Genomic DNA, 20,404 nt, shown 5'->3' on the forward strand with positions numbered 1-20,404 from the left:
AGTAAAAAGGACTGGGGGTGTAGCTCAGTGGTAAAGTGCCCCACGTTCAATCCCTGTACCCCCCCCCAAAAAAAACACTTATCTGGCAATGAAGTTTAATTGATTCTATCAAATAAATCAGTGGGGCATCTCAATGGAGTCTCTAAAATTGAAGTATAATTTTTAAAGATTAAACTATGTACTTCATACATATGTAAAATGAACATGTGTAACATATTTTATTTAACTTTATAATATGGAAACCATAAGATATTACAACTGATTCAAAAGGGAATTCAAAGAACACACACACAGGTAGTCAGGAATGCTGAAATAAAGTTGCTAATAGATGCAAAACTGGTTGATACCCATGGTGTATTCAATTATATTCATCAGACAGTGTTCATTTGCATATTTCTTTAGCTAAACATTTAGTTCACTGTCATAGCTCAAGCTGCTATAATAAAATACCATAAACTGGGTAATTTGAACAGCATATATTTATTTCTCACAGTTTGTAGCATGGAAATTTGTAAATCAAGATGGCAATACAGTGGGTTCTGGTGAGGGTTCTCCTCCAGAGGTCAGCTGCAGACAGCTGACTTCTCCTTATATCTTCATGTAGTAGAAAAAGAGCTAGCTAATTTTCTGGCCTCTTCTTCTGAGAGCTTTAATCCCATTTATGACGGTTCCACTCATGACCTTATTACCTCCCAAAGGCCCTACCATCACATTGGGATTAGGTTCTCAGCATATGAATTAGGAGGAGGGGGGTACATTTAGTCCATTACATTTACATCAGTTTTCTACAGATAATTGCTGTAAAATAGCTCAAAAACAAACCCAGCAATGTTTTTTGTTTGTTTCAAAGTCTTTACAACTTTTCTGACACTGATATTTGTCTTTACCAGAGTTGAAAAAAAAAAAAAAAAGACCTTGCTCCTTCATCTATTTGTTTTTCTTCTTCTCATCTGATGCCAGGTTTCAGAATACCAAAATATTCTTCCTGCTTCAATAAGTAGACAAAAATTTAAGAACAATGGTGATCCTCAGTCTGTCTGTATCACTATATCTGGTAAATGTTTTCCCTATGCCACAGAAAATTAAGCGTTCCTTCCTGTTCTAAAAGATCTAAAAAGAGATTTTTTGAAAACAAGAATTTTTTTTCAAGAAAAATTATATACTCCTCCCATTCATCTGCTTTTCAAACTCTGTGTCATAACCTAAGGCCCTGCTGGAATAACCTCTACCTGTCTCAGCAGCTACAGCTTATGCCTCTTACCTACTCATTCACTGCTTCCAGTTGGCTTTTCAGTTCTAGACACACTTTTTACTGTTTTAGAAGCCTTCATATATTATTTCCCTTACTCTAGATTTCTCTTTCGTCTACACATCACATACCTGAATCCTTCTTATCCTTCAAGAATAGATAATATATTACCATCTCTTCTAAAATGGACTTTCCTTGTTTCCACCCCACTCCTTATTCATTATGCTAGCACCTGCTTATATCTTTCATAACATGTAAAAAATGGCAATTATTTTATTTGTTGGTCTACCTGATATCGTCTGTTTGCGCCTAGTAAAATAGAATGACCTCTTTGTAGCAGGGATTGTGTCTGTCTTTTACTCTTAAATCCTCAGCATATAATTCCTGATATTCAAAAAGCACTAAAATATGTTTGTTGAACTAATGAATGAGTGAAAGGTATGTGATATTCACTAGGGATACATTGATTATATATATAAACAATCATACACACACACACACACACACACACACACACACACACACACACACACACACATAGAAAGGGTCCCTGGGCTCACAAACTTTGTAGTCCAATAAGGAACTATAAGCAAGAGCAGTAGAACTTACATGCACGATGTCAGAAGGGCATAGTGCTGTAAGAGCACATGAGAAATACCCAGAGATTTTTGTACCTGCTATGATAAAACAAAATATTTATACCAAGTTCATCTATAAAAGCTGTAGAAAACTTTTTAAAGAAGAAAAAAAGAAAAGGCAGTGTCTGAAGAGAACAACTAAGATAGCAAGAATTCAAGACACCAAGATCTCAGAGAAAAATGAACCACTGAGAAATCAAACTGGAATTCTTTCACCTTATTTGTTTATTCATCTATTTATTTATTGACACTGGGGTTTGAACCTGGGGTGCTTTACCACTGAGCTACATCACTAGCCCTTTTATTTTTATTTTTTAATTTAATCACTAAATTGCTTAGGGCTTCAAACTTGGAATCCACCTGTCTTAGCTTCCTGAATCTCTGGGTGTGTGCCATTGTACCTGGTCACCATATTTTCCTTCAAAGAATTTACTAATTTCCTAACCAGAGTGAGGTAGGAGGGAGGTAATGAAACAAGAAGCCAAGCATAAAAGAGTAGCTAAGAAGCTAATGAAATAAGTAGATTTTTTTTTATCAGCCTAGGAGTTCAGAATCTGCCACAAACTTTGAGACTTAAATCAGTTTAAACCCTTGAAGGGTTTTGCTCTAAAAATAAGGACATATCAGAAATAAACTAGCCTTCACACGGACAGAAACCTACCATCAAATTATCTCAGTCCCTAATAAGATCAGTATAATTGGAGTTTACCTTAACTAACTGCCAGGATAAATTTTGAAGAAATGTATTATGATCCAGAGACTCTTCAGATTTTTTATACATAATATTTGGGCTTTAGTTTTTTTAATTACCAGACATTACCAGAGAAAGAACAAAATGTCTACAAATTAAGGGAAGAAAAAAAATTTCTAGAATAGCCCTAAAAATGATCCCAGTATTTATATTGTCTCACATGGACTTTAAATAAGTGTTGTATATTTACAAAAAATAACAATTGAAAACAAATCTACTGAGAAGAACCAAATGAAATTTTTATTAAAAGAATAGAAAATATGGAAAAGTACATAAAAGACATATGGGGATATGGTAAAAAGGTCTAACATGTATAATTGAAGTTCAAGGAGTGGAGAAAGAAAGAGTCATATTTAAGAGATATTAGTAGTTTTCCAAAGATGATAAAAAGACAGTAAGCCAGAGTTTCAGGGATCTCTTCTAATCTCAAACAGGATAAATGCAAAGAAACTACACCTAGGTAATCATGGCAAAATTAATGAAAACCAACAACATAGAATGTTCCAGCAGAACCTATTGTGTTCAGAAGAACAAGAAAATAACAAATGATTTAAGCATAAATGATAGAACCCACAAAATAATGAACTGGCATTCTAAATTTCAGGAAATTGCCAATATGGAATTGTATATCCAGCAAAACATTATCTTCCAAAATGAAGATGAAATTAAAAAATTTTCAATCAAACAAAAATTGTTCAGATCTGTACTAGAATTTTTTAGGGAAAAGGATTTATAATCTTGGAAATGCAAAAAGGATTAAGAAGCAAAATGTCTTGTGATATTTAAAATATAAATAAATATATACGTAGAATATATATTGTCTGTATGTGTAGGAAATTATATAGAGTTAAAATATATAGACTTCAAATATATAAAAAGACACATACATAGCTTGTAAAACATAAAAAATTTTAGCAAATTGGTAGATACTCTAATCTACTGTGGAGAAATTCAGTTATAGATCTAGAGGTTGCATTAATTAAGAGAAATTTTAAGGACTGTAATTTTTTTTTCTTTACAAAGCCAACTGCAGGGCAATGAGTGTTACCTTTCATTCCAAAGATCAGGTTTTATCAGATCACTCTGGGTTGTCATAACCACAGGGTAGTGTAGGTTTTTGTTAGCAGAATATCTGTTTCACAGTTTGCTTCTGTTTTTCATTTTAATTGGCTTATTTAGATTTGGTAATCTGTGAGCAAATGTCCAAGTCTCTCTTCAAGGAAAGTATATTGTTTTAAGTCCATTAAGAAGAATAGAGGAGGGTTGGGGTTGTGGCTCAGCAGTGGAGCGCTTGCTTGGCACGTTCGAGGTCCTGGGTTTGTTCAATCCTCAGCACCAGGAAAAATAAATACAATAAAGGTATTATGTCCAACTACAACTAAATATATATATATACATATATATATATATGATATATATTTTTTAAAAGAATAATAGAGGGGCTGGGGATATAACTCAGTTGGTAGAGTACTTGCCTTGCATGCACAAGACCCTGAGTTCAACCCCCAGCACCATAAATAAATAAAAATTTAAAAAAGAAGAATAGAGTAGGACACATAGATGTGGCTTCCCTTCCTAGGTATAACTTCATAAGATATATTTGTTAACATTCTTTCTCAGGCATAAAATTCTATCTGAAATGAGACAATAATCTATCAAGTAAAGATATTATACTGTTTTGCTATTTAGCTATTTTACTTATTATCTAGCTTCCGCTACCAGAATGTACTTTTTTTTTGAGAGAGAGACAGAGAGACAGAGAGAGAGAGAATATGAATTTTTTTTTTTGTAGATGAACACAACACAATGCCTTTTTATTTTTATGTGGTGCTAAGAATTGAACCTGGGTCCTGCCCATCCTAGGCGAGCGCTCTACTGCTGAGCCATAATTCCAGCCCCTAGAATGTACTTTCTATGAAGGTAGAGACATTTTCTCTTTTGTTCAAAGCTATATCCTCATGCACCTATATTGGTACCAATATTTACCAGACACTCAACAAGTACGTATTGAATGAATGAATGAACAAATAAGGAATAAAGTCATATTTTTTAAGTAAATCATCTTCATTAAAATAAAAAGATGTTTCTTTACAATCTTATAAATTCATTTTATCTTCATTAAAGTGTTGAAAATCTGATATTAAAATGTTTGAAAATAAAGTGATTGTTTTTTGATGTTTGCAGGACTATCTCAAGCAGGTGCTGGACATTGATCTTCATGCTCAGATCCATTTTGGCAGGGTTTTTATGAAACCAGGGTATGAAAATAATCTTATCTCTTGGGTTGGTTGGGATTACTCTAACTGATCAAGTTTTAATTGCTTTCTTTTTACATTTTCTGTTTTAAGTTAACTGTGCTAATAAAAGAAATAAGTGCAACTCCTATTTCAAATAAGTATTCATCTTCCTTATGAATCAGTGAATTTGGTATAAACAAAGCAAAGCAGGTTTTCCTTTTAAATTCCCATGACCAGTTTATTCTTCCTCTTTTTTCTTTCTCCCCAAACTACTTTATCCTCTTTTTTTTAGTCTAGTATGAAACTTCTCAAATGTACATAAAAGAAGAAAGTACAATGAACCCCTCCGGGCCGTGTACCCATCACCCAGCTTCAGTACCTATCAATGTTTGTCTATAATTGTTTTATTAATCCCCCCTACCCTGCCTCTTTTTTGGAGGGTGGGAGAGGGCTGGTAGACATCATGTCATTTTGGTATACATCTCAAATAATAATAACCATAGCATTCTCTTAGATAAACATAATATTTTAATAGCATCTAATATGCTTATCATATTCAAATTCCTCCCACATGTCAAGAAAAAGAATGCCTTTTTATAATTGTTCCATTTGAATCAGGGTTCAAGTAAGTTCCACTCCTTGTATTTAGTTAAGTCTCTATTAAATGAGAATATTTACTCCTCTTTGACATTTTTCTCCCTTTTGGTTATGCCACTGAATTGTTAGAGAAACTGAATCACTTGTCCTGAGAATGGATTTGGCTAATTATATCTATGGGTTGAGTTTAAAATGTTCCTGTTTTCCCATATATTCTATAGATTGAAAATTATATCTAAAGATTTAATTAGATTTAGATCTAATTTCTTTATTCTTCACAAGAATACTTCATAAGTGGGATTTCACATTGTTTTGGGGAGAAAAAAAAGTAACCACATACCAATATTTTCATATTTACTAAAATCTAATAATAATCTAAGGAAGGGCAAGTGGAGGGAAGTTCTATAGTTAATTGTAAGTCTTCAAAGAATGCCAAACATTGGTATTAGTGAAACATAAATAGCCATGTCTTCAAGCGTAGTCTGCCTGCTCAGAGCCCTGCTACTCAATGAACCTTTGATTCCCTCTTCAAAGACTTTGGCATATGGGTGAGCATTTCAGCACACCTCTGTGTTGTAAAGTGCAACAGTAATGATGCATTAGTTTAGAATGATATGTTGTCAAATGCTCTAAGAGAATGGAGTAGTGGCTTCCCAGTTGTTTTCAGGGAGCTATGGGAAGCATCAATACATTCCCAAAGCCTTTTGAGTGTCAAGCCAGCCCTTCTAATATGCCCGATTTATTAGTACCTGGTTTCAATTCTAGGACAGAGATTAGGCTTTACCTCCATGATTTGGTCATTTTATATAAAGTTAAGATTATCACTAAAGCTTTTTCCACAGTTTGATAGAATTTATCATCTTAGCAGTATATTTCTGTATTGAATGTGCCCCAATGTGGCTATTGCTGACAGGGCCAGTTTTTGTTCAAACTGTGGGATTTATATCATTCTTATTAAGGATAATATTTTGTCATAAGCAAATATTGTTATGCTAGGTTTAGATAGTATTCCTTTAGATGGTATTAATTTGATTAGAAGAAAGAACACATCCCAAAAGCACGTCAATGTACTTTCCATTAATCTCAAAAACTGAATTAATTTTTCCTTTCGTGGCAGGAAGGAAGCTGACTAACTTGCCCTTATCTCTAGAGAATTATTTGCATAATATCTGTTATTTAAAATACAACACCTATGGTGATAATTTTCACACTTTTTTTCAGTTTATTATTTACTACTTGCTTCTTCAGTTCCTAATGTTTATTCTCTCTAAACTCATTACAAATACTTTGGGACCTCAGTCATTGTATAAATGTTGTTACACTCTGATTTCAAGAGATCAAAATGAACAATAAGTGTTGAATTCCAAGAAAAAAGGTTTAAACAGAAATCTCTAATGCATGATAGCACAATGTTTCCTTGTAAGTAGAATCTTTTTAAAGTAAGTACCTTTAGAGTAACCACGTTACCTATTATGACCTATCTGCAAGATGCAAAATTTAAGTGGCCTTATAATTGAAATTTTCTTTACATACACTAGAAGCAAGAAGTATTTTGCATTCCTTTCTTACTCTTATTATCTGGGTGCTGTTTTGCTATAATAAAGTGATTTAAGTTTAAGTGGGCTTCCTTTAATTAGTCAGAATTTTATACTTATACTTGTCTAGAGGTAAGATGAACTTAAAGGTAATTATTACTAGTAGAAGAAAAGGAAACATAAAAAGCTCAAATACAGTTTAGCTTTGTTCTTTTTAGTGCATTCCAATATAATTACCTTTGTCATTTTAGAGACAAAGATACTCAGAAAAGCATTATTATCAACCAATCTACCAATCACTGATTTTATGGTCATCTATAGTGAGCATAGCTGTTATCAAGAATACATCTTGGAAATTATTTTCATCACACAGTAATAATCATTGCTAAGTTGCGTATCCAAAAATCTATATGACAATCTAATCTCATTTTTCTAAAACACAGCAAAGAATCAAGAAGTAAACAACAACAAAAAAAGTCTCAGAAGATCTAAATAGAGGTCACAAAGTTCATGTACTAACACTTCACAGAACATCCCGCAAAGATTTATGAACTATAATGTTAAAACAACCTTGGTTCAACTCTTTTATTTCCCAACTTAGTAGCTCAGTGATTTTTTGACCAAATTGTATAATCTCTCACTTTTTTACTCATCTATGAAATGGGATTATACTTGTCACCTCTTGAGATTATTGTGAGACTTATATAGTTGATGTTATACTTAGATATTATTTTAAAATAGTAATTTATATTATCATTCCAACAATGTGACTATTACTCCTTCTCTTTGACCTTTATTCCTGAAGCCAGCTTTAATGTTTGAAATAACAGTCTGGCATTAAGAGAAGACAGAAAAAAATGAGGGTAATAAAACAGAAATGAGAACCATAGAAACAACACTGTGAAGTTATGGTTTCTAGATGAAAATAGCCCATAGTACCATTGTGAACTACTATGACTGTATTATATTATCTGATAAATAGATTATACTAATGATAGCTATAAATGATCAAAAATGCCAGTATCACCACATTTAAAAATTTTTTTTCATATCTTTATTTATTTATTTTTTAATGTGGTGCTGAGAATCAAACCCAGGCCCTCGCACACACTAGGCAAGCGCTCTACCACTGAGCCACAACCCCAGCCCCACCAGTGTCACCATATTTTTGCAGGAAGTAATAATGAATAATTCAGTTTTGAATCATCAACCTATAAAAATAAAAATAATTTGTGTGCTTAACAGGATAAAATTTTACCCATATGGAAATTTCAGCCTTCTCTAGGGATTCTGCATTGATTAGTTTTCAGTAATATAAAGAAGATTATAGCAAAAATTTCACATAAGAATAATTAATTTTTTAAAAAATCACTGATATCAACTGCCTACTTCCTCCATGCCACTCACCCCTCATGAACTCCCTATGATAAGAGTTCGAATCAGAATATTGAGGAAGTATAATTTGATAATATTTTTAGCTTATTGTTTTAATTCTGTTCTAGCCATGGTATTTTATTTACTTAGATTTTTCAAAAGCTCCTTTGAGGGCTGGGGTTGTGGCTCAGTGGTAGAGCGCTTGCCTAGCACATGCAAGGCCCTAGGTTCAGTCCTCAGCACCACATAAAAATAAATAAATAAAATAAATGTATTGTGTCAAACTACAACTAAAAAATAAATATTTTAAGAAAAAACTCCTTTGATAGGAAGGAGGTTTATGTATACTGGTGAATATAATTTTAAAAAGATAAGAAATGTTCACCTTCAACAATCAGCAGTTAGACATATCAGGCTATATTCTGATAAAAAGAATGATCGTTGTAAATATCCAGCAAAAATGGTATAGATATTGTTGACTACAATGATGGGGAAATAGACGCTTTGGTGTTTGAAATATATTTCTATGGACTGTCAAGAAGAAAAGAATGTGAATTTCAGAAAACCAAGAAGTTTGGTTATTTGAAAACAAAAGATGCTAAAAAAATTATTTAAATAGTACTGAAATACTTCAGAGTATATAGATTTACAAGTAAGTCAACAGAAAAGTGTTTTTACATGATAAGTGATCTGTATGGGTAGTCACATAACAGAAAAACTGAGCGCTTAATTTACTGTCATGTTATTTAGCAATCACTAACAAGTATAACTCTTTTTTACTCTAGCCTGCCAACAACATTTGCAACTTTGGATATTGATGGTGTAAGAAAAATTATTTTTGCACTACCAGGTAAGAATCATTGAAATTATTCTCTGTTTTTTCTGAAAAAATAACCAAAATGTTTTTGGACTTCTCATTTGACGAGTCCCCAATCAGATCATTCAAAGTGGAATCTAAAAGTCCTAGATTCAAGTCTTAGCTTTACTAACTAAAAATCGCTTACCTTCTCTGAGGCTGTTCGTGTATAAAATGAAACACATCACAGGATGGTATGAAAATCTAACTAGAGAGTATCTTCCAAAGCACATTCCAGACCCTAAGATGATAATCAAGTATTAGCTATCACGAAATCTTTTCAAGGCACCTGCCTTTTACAGAACATTTGTCAAAATTAACAGTTGAATCACCTCTCACAACTATAAGCATTTTGCTTAATTCACTTGTGCAAATACTAAATTAAGAAATACAAAGCCAGGGCTGGGGTTATCACTCAGTGATAGAGCACTTGCCTAGCGTGCAGGAGAAAAATAAACAAATAAAAATAAAACAGCCTCTGGCCCTTGCCAGATTTGGGGTGGTTTGGAAAGAGGAGGAAAGGGAAAGAGAGAAGGGACTACTGATAGTGTGACATCTCCGCCAGATCCCTCACATTTTCAGTCTGACAACATTACCATCACCACTCTTACTCCCATGTGAGTAGAACCTCACAAGTTCAGATTGTAGAAAAAGAAAAGTGATTCATCTTACATGCACTTTCAAAATCAATTTTTTAAGTATTTTTTTCACCATATATCTATGGCAAGAAACTCCATAGGGCCTTTAATGTTCCCTTGACTTCTCTGAAAAACCACTAGATAAAAGAAATGGATTTCTCTTCCAAGTTTCATTCTGCCTTGAAGAGACTATTTACTTTGACTACAGAAGTCTTGACTTAACCTACAAAGCATCAGTGATAGTATAATAATGTTATTTTGGGAAACATTTTTATCATTACTAATAAAAGTGTTGATGATCTGCCAAATAAATAAATAAACCCTATCTTCAAATTGCTACTTAAATTTTCTCTGCTTAACCAGAATGAACCAAAAGAGGGCAGCAGCAACTCAAATGTTTGGATTCCAGAAACAGCAAAGTTGTTCAGTTTACAAACAAGACTTTCCAAAATTTTTTTTTTCTTTTTTTTCTTTTTTTACAGGGCTGGAGATAGAACTCTGGGCCTCATGCATGCTAGGCAAGCACTCTACCACTAAGCTATACATATAGCCCCCCTGAGGATTTTCAATTTCTAAAATATACTTCTACTTTCCTTGAGGACATATATTTAAAGATCACTATTCTTTACAATTTAAAAGTTTTGCATATTTTAAAAATATTTTTCTTTAGTTGTAGATGGACACAATGACTTTATTTTATTTATTTATTTTTATGTGGTCCTGAGATCGAACACAGTGCTTCACACGAACTAGGTACGCACTCTACCACTGAGCCATAATCCCAGCCCTAAAAGTTTTGCATATTTACTTACTTATTTTTTTAGTTGTTAAACACAGTACCTTTATTTTTATGTGTTGCTGAGGATCGAACCCGGTGCCTCACATATGCAAGGCACACACTCTACTCCTGAGCCACAACCCTAGCCCCCTATTTTTTAACTTCTTAAAATTATTTAGTAACACATATTCCCTACCAAAAAAAAATAGAAAATACAGATAAGCAAAGAAATGTTATTCATAATCCCCATCCACCCAGAAAAAAACATTATTTACAACTTTTTATTCTTTTTCCTTTTAGTTCTTTTTCTTATAAAGAGCAATTACTTTCTTAACAGTAATTGTATATAAAGTAGTATTATGGGAATTTTATAATCATTGGTGATGTATTTTTGAGGCAATTGGTAAAGTAATGTATTCTCCTTAAAAATCTGCTTTTCTAGCCATGTGTGGTGATGCATATCTATAGCCTTATGCTAAGGCTGAGGGGAAGGATTGTAGTTTGAGGACAATTTGGGCAAGTTAGCAAGATCCTGTTTCAAATTTAAAAAGGGGTTGGAGATGTAGCTCAGTGATGGAGTGCTTACATAGTGTGTATGAAACGTTGGGTTCACCATCCTCTTCCCAGGTTCTGTTCTGTTGGGCAACTCATTTTTTCTTTGATATTAGTATCCCTCATCACTTTCTGCTACTTAAAAATAAGTCCTTTTTTAACCAATTTTTGTAAGTAAAAGATAATTGAAGTTATGATTTTATATAATAACAGGCTAAATTGATGTCATTTTTAAAATTTAAAGTCATTTCTAGGTAGAGATGATTACAGGTAAATTTCCTTATGCTTATCTATATTTTTTAATTTTTTGGTACCAGGCTTATGTTACTACAGTAGTTTTTCATATTTAAGTCATATTTACAAAACACTGTTACTATAGTAATTTTAAAATCTTAAAGGTTTATTTTAACTGCTTTAAACTTACCAAGATTAAGGGGCTACCACTCAATAGTAGAGCATGTGCTTCACATACACAAAGTCTTGGGTTCAATCCCCAGCACACACAAAAAAAAGAATTATCTAGATTAGTAAGTAGTAATGGCTTTCAATTCATGGCTTTCAGGAAAGTAGAAATAAGTAGTGTCAAAGAGCTTCTGGGTATCAGAATTCTTCATTTTACTGGAAGACCCAAATGTTTATACCTTCCATGACATTTGGTTGACTATACCTTTATTTGGTCATCCTGTTGGGTTCTAAGTGTTTCAGAAGAGGAAGACTAGTGGTTAGTCACTTGTCATATTCAGTGATGACTAAAGATATAGTAAGATGTCATTATTTGGCAAAATTTTATGGTAGATACTATAAATAACTGTTTGGTTGATTTTCAGGGAATCCTGTATCAGCCGTGGTCACCTGTAATCTCTTTGTTGTGCCTGCACTGAGAAAGATGCAAGGCATCTTGGATCCTCGGCCAACCATCATCAAAGCCAGGGTAATGTCTTCTAATGATCAGAAACCAACATGGAAGTCTGATGACCAGTTAAGAATAGGATTTTCTAACTGCTCAGAATAAGCATCTAGGATTTTATAGTAATCTTGTAGGCAAATGTAATATTCACCCCTTCAAGTTAGAAAATGGAGAAGAAAGGGTTGCATTTATTACCCTCCTACATGGCTTCTGAAGTGAATTATTTTCTTCAGCTAGACGTCCATAAAGGAGTCCAGAGAGAAAGACTTCAAACTTTTGAGTGGATACTTAAGAACAAGACAAGCAATACAATGCAGCTAACACAGCCCTAACACTAGACCTGTATGGAATGAGAGATAAGAATTCATTTTCTAATATAAACCACAGAGAATGGCAGTTAATCTACTTTTTCAGTGATGTCATTGATAAATTTCAAACAGTTCAGAAAAAGAAAACAATCAAAGAGGGGCTGGGGTTGTAGCTCAGTGGTAGAGCACTTGCCTAGCATATGTGAGGCACTGGGTTCAATCCTCAGCACCATATAAAAATAAATAAATAGGCCAGGCACAGTCGTGCACTCTTGTGATCCCAGCAATTTGGGAGGCTGAGGCAGAAGGATTGTGAGTTCAGAACCAGCCTCAGTGAAAGCGAAGCACTAAGCATCTCAGTGAGACCCTGTCTCTAAATAAAATATGAAATAGGCCTGGTGATGTGGCTCAGTGGTCAAGTGCCCCTGAGTTCAATATCTGGTGATCCGTAAATAAATAAATAAGTAGTATTTTTGTCCAGCAAAACCTAAAAATGTCTTTAAATTTAAAAAAATAAAAAACAATCATAAAACTAAAAAGAGATCCTAGTGCTTCAAGAGGAAAAGGTGATGATATTGTTTAGAAAAGGACTATTAAAACTGAGGAAGTATAGTAAAAGTTACTTGGAAATTAGAGTCTTTCTCCAGCAACACCACTCAATTTAACTTACTACTCAACTAATTGTACACTTTCTATATTACTGATGAGCAACTTTCTTGGCAATTTAAACTATAGTTCCAAAACATTACTTTTCAAGAGTTCTGAAATAACTGGGTATAGTGGTGCACACCAAGGTGCTGTAATCCCAGAAACTTGGGAAGCTGAGCTAGGAGGATTGCAAGTTCAAGACCAGCCTCAGTAACTTAAGAGACCCTAAAGCAACTCAGCAAGACCCTGTTTCAAAATTAACATTTGATTATAAAAGGGTTAGGGATGTGACTCAGTGGTAAATTGCCCCTGGGTTAAATGTCCAGTACCCAAAAAAAATTTTGAAATAACTTCAGATATGACAGAGTGTGATGATTAGCTGAAAGAACATAAAGCATATAAGAGGAAGAGGAAATAAAATATTACTCTAATAATACATAGGACAAAACACTAAGAAAATTTAGGCTTTAGATATTCTTATAATTGACTTTCTAAATACTGAGATTTTGTGGACAGATAGATAGAAAAATCTCTTTTCCTTAAAATTTCATTAAAGAATCAGATGGATTTTTTTTATAATCATGTGAAGTATTGGTCTTATTTGAAATTAAGCAGCAGAAGAAAAAAGCCATCATTGAACAAAAAATATTCCAATCAAGTCAAAAAGACAGAGTCCTAAAGCTTAGATTTAGACATCCAAACTGGTAATAATGAATTCACTATTTTCATATTTGCAACACTAAGAAAATAAGAAAAAATCTATATTGATATAAGAAAGAGAAAAAAGCAGCTTAAGATGGCTTCTCTTTGACTCTGCAAAACTCTTTTGAATCTTTTCATTTATTTCTTATTTTAACCTCCACCATCTCCTCCTTAAAGCCTACATATGGCAGCCATTCATTCTGACAGCAATGATGAGTTTGTGTTCTATAATCAAACTGATGTTTGATATATTGTTCACATGATGCACATTTCCTGTCAATTCAGGGAACTGAGAACTGGTCCAAGAATTAGATGCCTTTCTTCCATGGAACTGCCAGCATGGTCATCAGTACACTTGGCTATTTGTCCTTTTTGTTTGTAACAAAAAATAACCCCCCTCATCTTCACTGACATGACTGCCACTTTAGTGCAAAATTCTATTCACTTCCTTGAAGCATAATAAATCACTATCTCTCTTTTCCAATGCAAGATACAATTTAGAATCAGGCGCTGTGGTGAAACACCTATAATCCCAGTGGCACAAGAGGCTGAGGCAGGAGGATCACAAATTCAAAGCCAGCCTCAGCATCTTAGGGAGGACCCTAGAAACTGAGCAAGACTCTGTCTCTATAAATAAAGTATAAAAAGGGGCTGGGAATGTTGCTCAATGGTTAAACACCTCTGTTCAATCCCTGGTACAACAAAAAAAAAAAAGATACAGTTTACAGACACTACATAAATATTGCTCTCCAAAATAGATGCCACAGTCATTTATTGCTTTGTCTCGCTGCCTTCGGGAAGTGGGATAGATGTTAATGCTGGTTTTGCTCATACTCTGCTAGACTCTGTTGTCACGATCCTATGAGTAGGGCAATGTTGCACATTATAGTTCAGATTTGAGGTGTCCCCCCAAAGCTCCTGTGTTAATGAGGGAATGTTCAGATGTAAATGATTAGATTACAAGAGCTGTAACCTAATCAGTGAATTTTTCCATTTAATGGATTAATATTTTGAATTAACTAATTTGGGTAGTAACTGTAGGCAGGTGGATATGGCTAAAGGAAGCAAGTCACTGGGGGCATGCCTTTGAGGTTTATATTTTGTCTCTTGGGCCTTGCTTGGTCTCTGCTTTTCTCTGCCAGGCCTTTTATGATGGTGTCTTGCTTCACCTCATGCCCAGAGCAATGGAGCCTGCTGGCCATAGTCACAGCAACAAAAAGCTGACTAACTCACTGCATTATTTTCAAAATGTCAGCACAAAAAAAGTCATCCTTTTATATCAAAGCATTAAGAAGAACAACAGTTTAAAATAAATATTCCCCTTATGGTTGGGAATTGAAATACTTCTGATTTTCACTCCATTGTAAGAAACAGAATCCTAGAAATTTATCAAATAAAATTATTGACCCAATCCTTCCACACAAGGACATCCTATCATGTGTTTCCTTAATATCCCATCAAAATACCCTATACTGCCCTTGTTCTCAACTTTTTCCCCACTAAAAATGTACCTGAAGTAGCTCCCATTAGTATTAACAACTCACCTCAGGCAGTGATTGAGAAATTAAAAAGGGGAAAATACCTTCATCTCCCACGGGGCTGGTCAGTCTGGGGAGAGTATGAGTATGTTGGATATCCACCAGATTTCTGATGTGTCCACCTTTTCATTTCGTTGAGCATTGCTGAACTGCACACTATAAGAACTTGATGGTTGCTCCTGAGTGTGTTATAAGCAGTGAAATACAGAGCATTTCAACAAATGTTCCTATTTTTTGAAAACTGCTGAGGTATTTGCATTTGTAGAGGGAAATATGGTTGTTTATTGTGGTAAGATCAATGATTGATCATTAAAAGATATTATGAAATGCCTGTTACATGAGAATATTATGGCTTGTAGATTTTAAAAAAAAATATTTAAAACAACAGAACTTCACATTACTTAGAAGCAATGTACTTTGACTTTAACTTATTAGGAAATGAGAACTATAACTAGGCTACAGAAACTTTGGAAACAGGAACTTGAAACTGATCCATACCAGCAAATGCAAGGATTTTGAAGCTTCTTGACAAGTTTTAGATAAATGATTTACAAGGAAAATATGCTCAAAGCCCTCTCTGGTAGAATAATGGAAATAGTACCTCATAACTTATATATCACTCATCAAAAAAGTTAGTGTGATAAAGCTCATTTAACCATTCTTTGGAAGCTTCAACCAAACCCCAGCTAAGGTGAGGACTCCAGCAACACCCAGTATCACCGTTTATCATCCTGGGCCTCTATCTCAAATAGAATCCACTTTAGATACCTATTTTCTCACAAACTTTCTCCTCCACACTGTGCAGCTCTTAGTACCAACTGTTCCCCTGAATCCCCTGGTACATTCAGCTCCCCATTGTTACCATCAAACCTTCCAGACACCATTTTCCACACACTTTCAGATCTGGAAATTGCTTACATCTTCCTCTTTACCTTGTCTCCGACCATTAGATGCTTTACCTCCATTATACCTTTATTTCTGCTTCAGCAACTCACATGCTCACCCTTTTCATATTCTGAATGGCTCCATCTCAAAAATTGACAGTTTTGGTAGACCATTTAGGAATAATAGCAAATTACTTAGCAGTAGATGGAAAATCTAGCATAAATATTCACTCCTACAACTCTTCCCCTTTTCCCTCAGTCTGTAAACCCCTCTGGCTCACAGCTTTCTTTATCCAGCCCAAATCCTGGGATGTGTGATACAACACCCCACACAACATTTTCTAAAACACTCAACCTTTTATTTTTTTTGCCTCTTCTTCTTTCTATAACTCACTCTAAGAATTGACAAACTTAGTTCAATCCTCCCCTCTTTTATTTATTTATTTATTCTAATCAGTTACACATGACAGCAGAATGCTCTTCAATTCATTGCACACAAATGGAGCACAGTTTTTCACTTCTCTGTATACAAAGTAGGGTCACATGATTTGTGCAATCATACATGTACCTAGGGTAATGATGTCCATCTCATTCCACCATCTTTCCTATCCCCATGTCCCCTCCCCTGCACTCCCCACCTTTGACCAATCCAGAGTTCCTCCATTCGTCCCATACCCTCCCCACATTATGGATTCGCATCCACTTATCAGAGAAAACATTCAGCCTTTGGATTTGGGGGATTGGCTTACTTGGCTTAGCATGATATTCTCTAACTCCAGCCATTTACCTGCAAGTGCCATAATTTCATTCTTCTTTAAGGCTGAGTAATATTCCATTGTGTATATATACCACATTTTATTTATCCATTCATCTGTTGACAAACAGCTAGGTTGGTTCCATAGCTTGGCTATTAAGAATTGAGCTGCTATAAAGATTAATGTGGGGTAAAGATTTGCTCTCATTATGTAGGCTTTCTATTTACCTCACTGACTATTTCTTTTGCTGAGAAAAAACTTCTTAGTTTGAGTCCATCTCATTTATTGATTCTTGATTTTAATTCTTCAGCCAAAGGACTCTTATTAAGGAAGTTGGGGCCTAATTGCACAAGATGGAGATTAAGACCTACTTTTTCTTCGATTAGACTCAGGGTCTCTGGTTTTATTCCTAGGTCCTTGATCCATTTTGAGTTGAGTTTTGTGCATGGTGAGAGATAGGGTTTTAATTTCATTTTGTTACATATGGATTTCCAGTTTTCCCAGCACCATTTGTTAAAGAGGCCATCTTTTCTCCAATGCATGTTCTTAGCACCTTGGTCTAATATAAGATAATTGCAGTTTTGTGGGATAGTCTCTGTGTCCTCTGTTCTGTACCATTGGTCTACCAGTCTGTTTTGGTGCCAGTACCATGCTGTTTTTGTTACTATTGCTCTGTAGTATAGTTTAAGGTCTGGTATAGTGATGCCACTTGCTTCACTCTTCCTGCTAAGGATTGCTTAAGCTATTATGGGTCTCTTATTTTTCCAAAATAGCTAAAGCTATCCTTAGCAAGAATTAGTTTCATGATTGCTTTTTCTATTTCTATGAGGAATGTCATTGAGATTCTGATCAGAATTGCATTAAATCCATATAATGCTTTTGGTAGTGTGGTCATTTGGGAATATTAATTTTACCTATCCCAGTAGGTCCTAATCTCCTTCATGTGGGATTAGGTCCCAACTTACTTAATAAGACTCCTTTGGCACAAGAATTACAATCAAGAATCAATAAATGGGATGGACTCAAACTAAAAAGTTTCTTCTCAGCAAAAGAAACAATCTGTGAGGTGAATAGAGAGCCTACATCTTGGGAGCAAATCTTTTTTTTTTTAAAGAGAGAGAGAAAAATTTTAATATTTATTTTTTAGTTTTCGGCAGACACAACGTCTTTGTTTGTATATGGTGTTGTGGATTGAACCCAGGCCGCACGCCCATGCCAGGCGAGCGAGCTACCGCTTGAGCCACATCCCCAGCCCGGGAGCAAATCTTTACCCCTCACACATCAGATAAGGCACTATTCTCTATGGTATATAAAGAATTAAAAAGCTAAGCACCAAAAAGACAAATAACCCAATCAATAAATGGGCCAAGCAACTTAACAGACACTTCTAAGAAGAGGATACAATCAATCAACAAATATATGAAAAAATGTTCATCATCACTAGCAATTACTACTCTAAGATACCATCTCACTACAATCAGAATGGCAGCTATTATGAATACAAAGAACAATAAGTGTTGGCAAGGATGTGGGGGAAAAGGTACATTCACATGCTGCTGGTGGGACTACAAATTGGTGCAGCCAATCTGGAAAGCAGTATGGAGATTTCTTGGAAAATTGGGAAGGGAACCACTATTTGACCCAGCTATCCTTCTCCTCGATCTATACCTAAAAGACTTAAAAACCACATACTACAGGGACACAGCCACATCAATGTTTATAGTACACAATTCACAATAGCTAAACTATGGAACCAACCTAGATGGCATTCAGTGGATGAATGAATAAAAAAAAATGTGGCCTATATAAACAATGGAATATTACTCAGCAATAAAAATAAAATCATGCATTTGCAGGTAAATAAATGGAGTTAGAGAAGCTAATGTTAAGTGAAGTTAGCCAATCCCCAAAACCCAATGCCAAATCTTTTCTCTAATATAAAGAGGCTGATTCATAGTGGGATAGGTAGGTAGAGCATGGGAGGAATAGAGGACCTCTAGATAGGGCAGAGGGGTGGGAGGGGAAGAGATGGGGCATGGGGTTAGAAATGATGGCAGAATGTGATGGACATTATTATCCAAAGTACATGTATGAAGAGACGAATTGGTGTGAATGTGCTTTGTATACAACCATAGATATGTAATATTGTGCTCTATATGTGTAGTAAGAATTGTAATGCATTCCACTGTCATATATAAATAAAAAATAATTTTAAAAAAGATTAATGCAGCTGCATCCTGTAGTATGCTGGTTTTAAGTCCTTTGGGTATATACGGAGGAATATGATAACTGGGTAAAATGGTGGTTTCCAAGTTTTCTGAGGAATCTCCATACTGCTTTGCAGATTGGCTACACCAGTTTGCAGTCCCAACAGTAGTGTATGAGTGTGCCTTTTCCCCCACATCCTCACCAACAGATATTATTGTTTGTATTCTTGATAACTGACATTCTGACTGGCAATTGTCTCTTCTTTGCTCTTCATTTTTATTTCCAAGGCACTAAGCACTAAAAAGAGTATACAGCTCTTTGAATTACCACTTCCAACTTATAGTTTAGCAGCAGAAGCTAAAATTCACCTTACCTGTTCTTTTATACATATGAGTCAACTTCTTTCATTCCCTACTGCAGTCTTTGAAATCTTCACCATTCTCCTCAAGCCTCTCTCCCATCCACACACCCCCTGAATTTCATAGCCAAATAATCCTGGGTTTGAATGATAGCCTAGCATTAACTAATATTATAACTTTGGACATATTTAATGATTTGTAATCTTAACTGCTCTTAAATCCTTTTTATGTCTAATTTAAATTAAAATCTATCTCCAATTAAAATCTATCAGTGCTTGCCATGATACCAGGGTTAAATCTGTACTCCTCAAAAGGGCATAGGACCTTCATCTGAAGGCCCCAGTTTTCTTCTCAAGTTTCATCTTCTTCCCGTCCTCACTCTGACCATAACAAGGTATTTGCAGCTTCTAGAAAGAAAATTAGGTTCCCTGCCTGTCTGTGTGATTCTTCTCTTTCCCAGTAAGTTCTCTTTTGACCACCATCATTCCTTTCTTAGCTTGGTGAATTCCTCTCAAGACTCAGTCATCACATCCCCTGTAAAGCTTTTCTTAAAGTCACTTTGAGGTCACTTTTCTACAAGATGAGCAGGACAAAGAGGAAAAACAGAATATTCTCCCTTTTGTTAATTAAGAAATTTTATTTTTAGAGCACTTTAGGTTCATAGCAGAATTGAGTGAAAAAAATAAAAAGGTTTGACCACTAACAACATCTGGCACAAGAGTGGTACATGTTTGTTAGAACTGACAAATCTGCATTGACATATTGTGATCACCCATACTTTACATTCATGTTTATTCTTGATGTTGTATATTCTATAGGTTTTGATAAATGTATAATGACATGTAATCCATCATTATGATATCACACAGAAGAGTTTCTCTGTCCTAAAG

At 34.7% G+C, this 20,404-nt stretch overlaps 1 protein-coding gene across 28 annotated transcripts in view; it reads left to right on the forward strand.

Annotated features, from left to right (window-relative positions):
* Gphn (gephyrin) overlaps positions 1-20,404 on the forward strand; it is a 595,586-nt gene that overhangs the window by 569,709 nt on the left and 5,473 nt on the right. For all 28 annotated transcript variants that reach the window (XM_040276071.2, XM_078050082.1, XM_040276074.2 and 25 more), the window contains 3 exons: positions 4,823-4,896; positions 9,167-9,231; positions 12,033-12,136. In XM_040276071.2, the coding sequence (XP_040132005.1) occupies positions 4,823-4,896; positions 9,167-9,231; positions 12,033-12,136 (243 nt within the window). The remainder of the gene's footprint in view (positions 1-4,822; positions 4,897-9,166; positions 9,232-12,032; positions 12,137-20,404) is intronic.

Source organism: Ictidomys tridecemlineatus, chromosome 5, assembly GCF_052094955.1.
Source record: "Ictidomys tridecemlineatus isolate mIctTri1 chromosome 5, mIctTri1.hap1, whole genome shotgun sequence".
In the NCBI taxonomy this organism is placed as follows: domain Eukaryota; kingdom Metazoa; phylum Chordata; class Mammalia; order Rodentia; family Sciuridae; genus Ictidomys; species Ictidomys tridecemlineatus.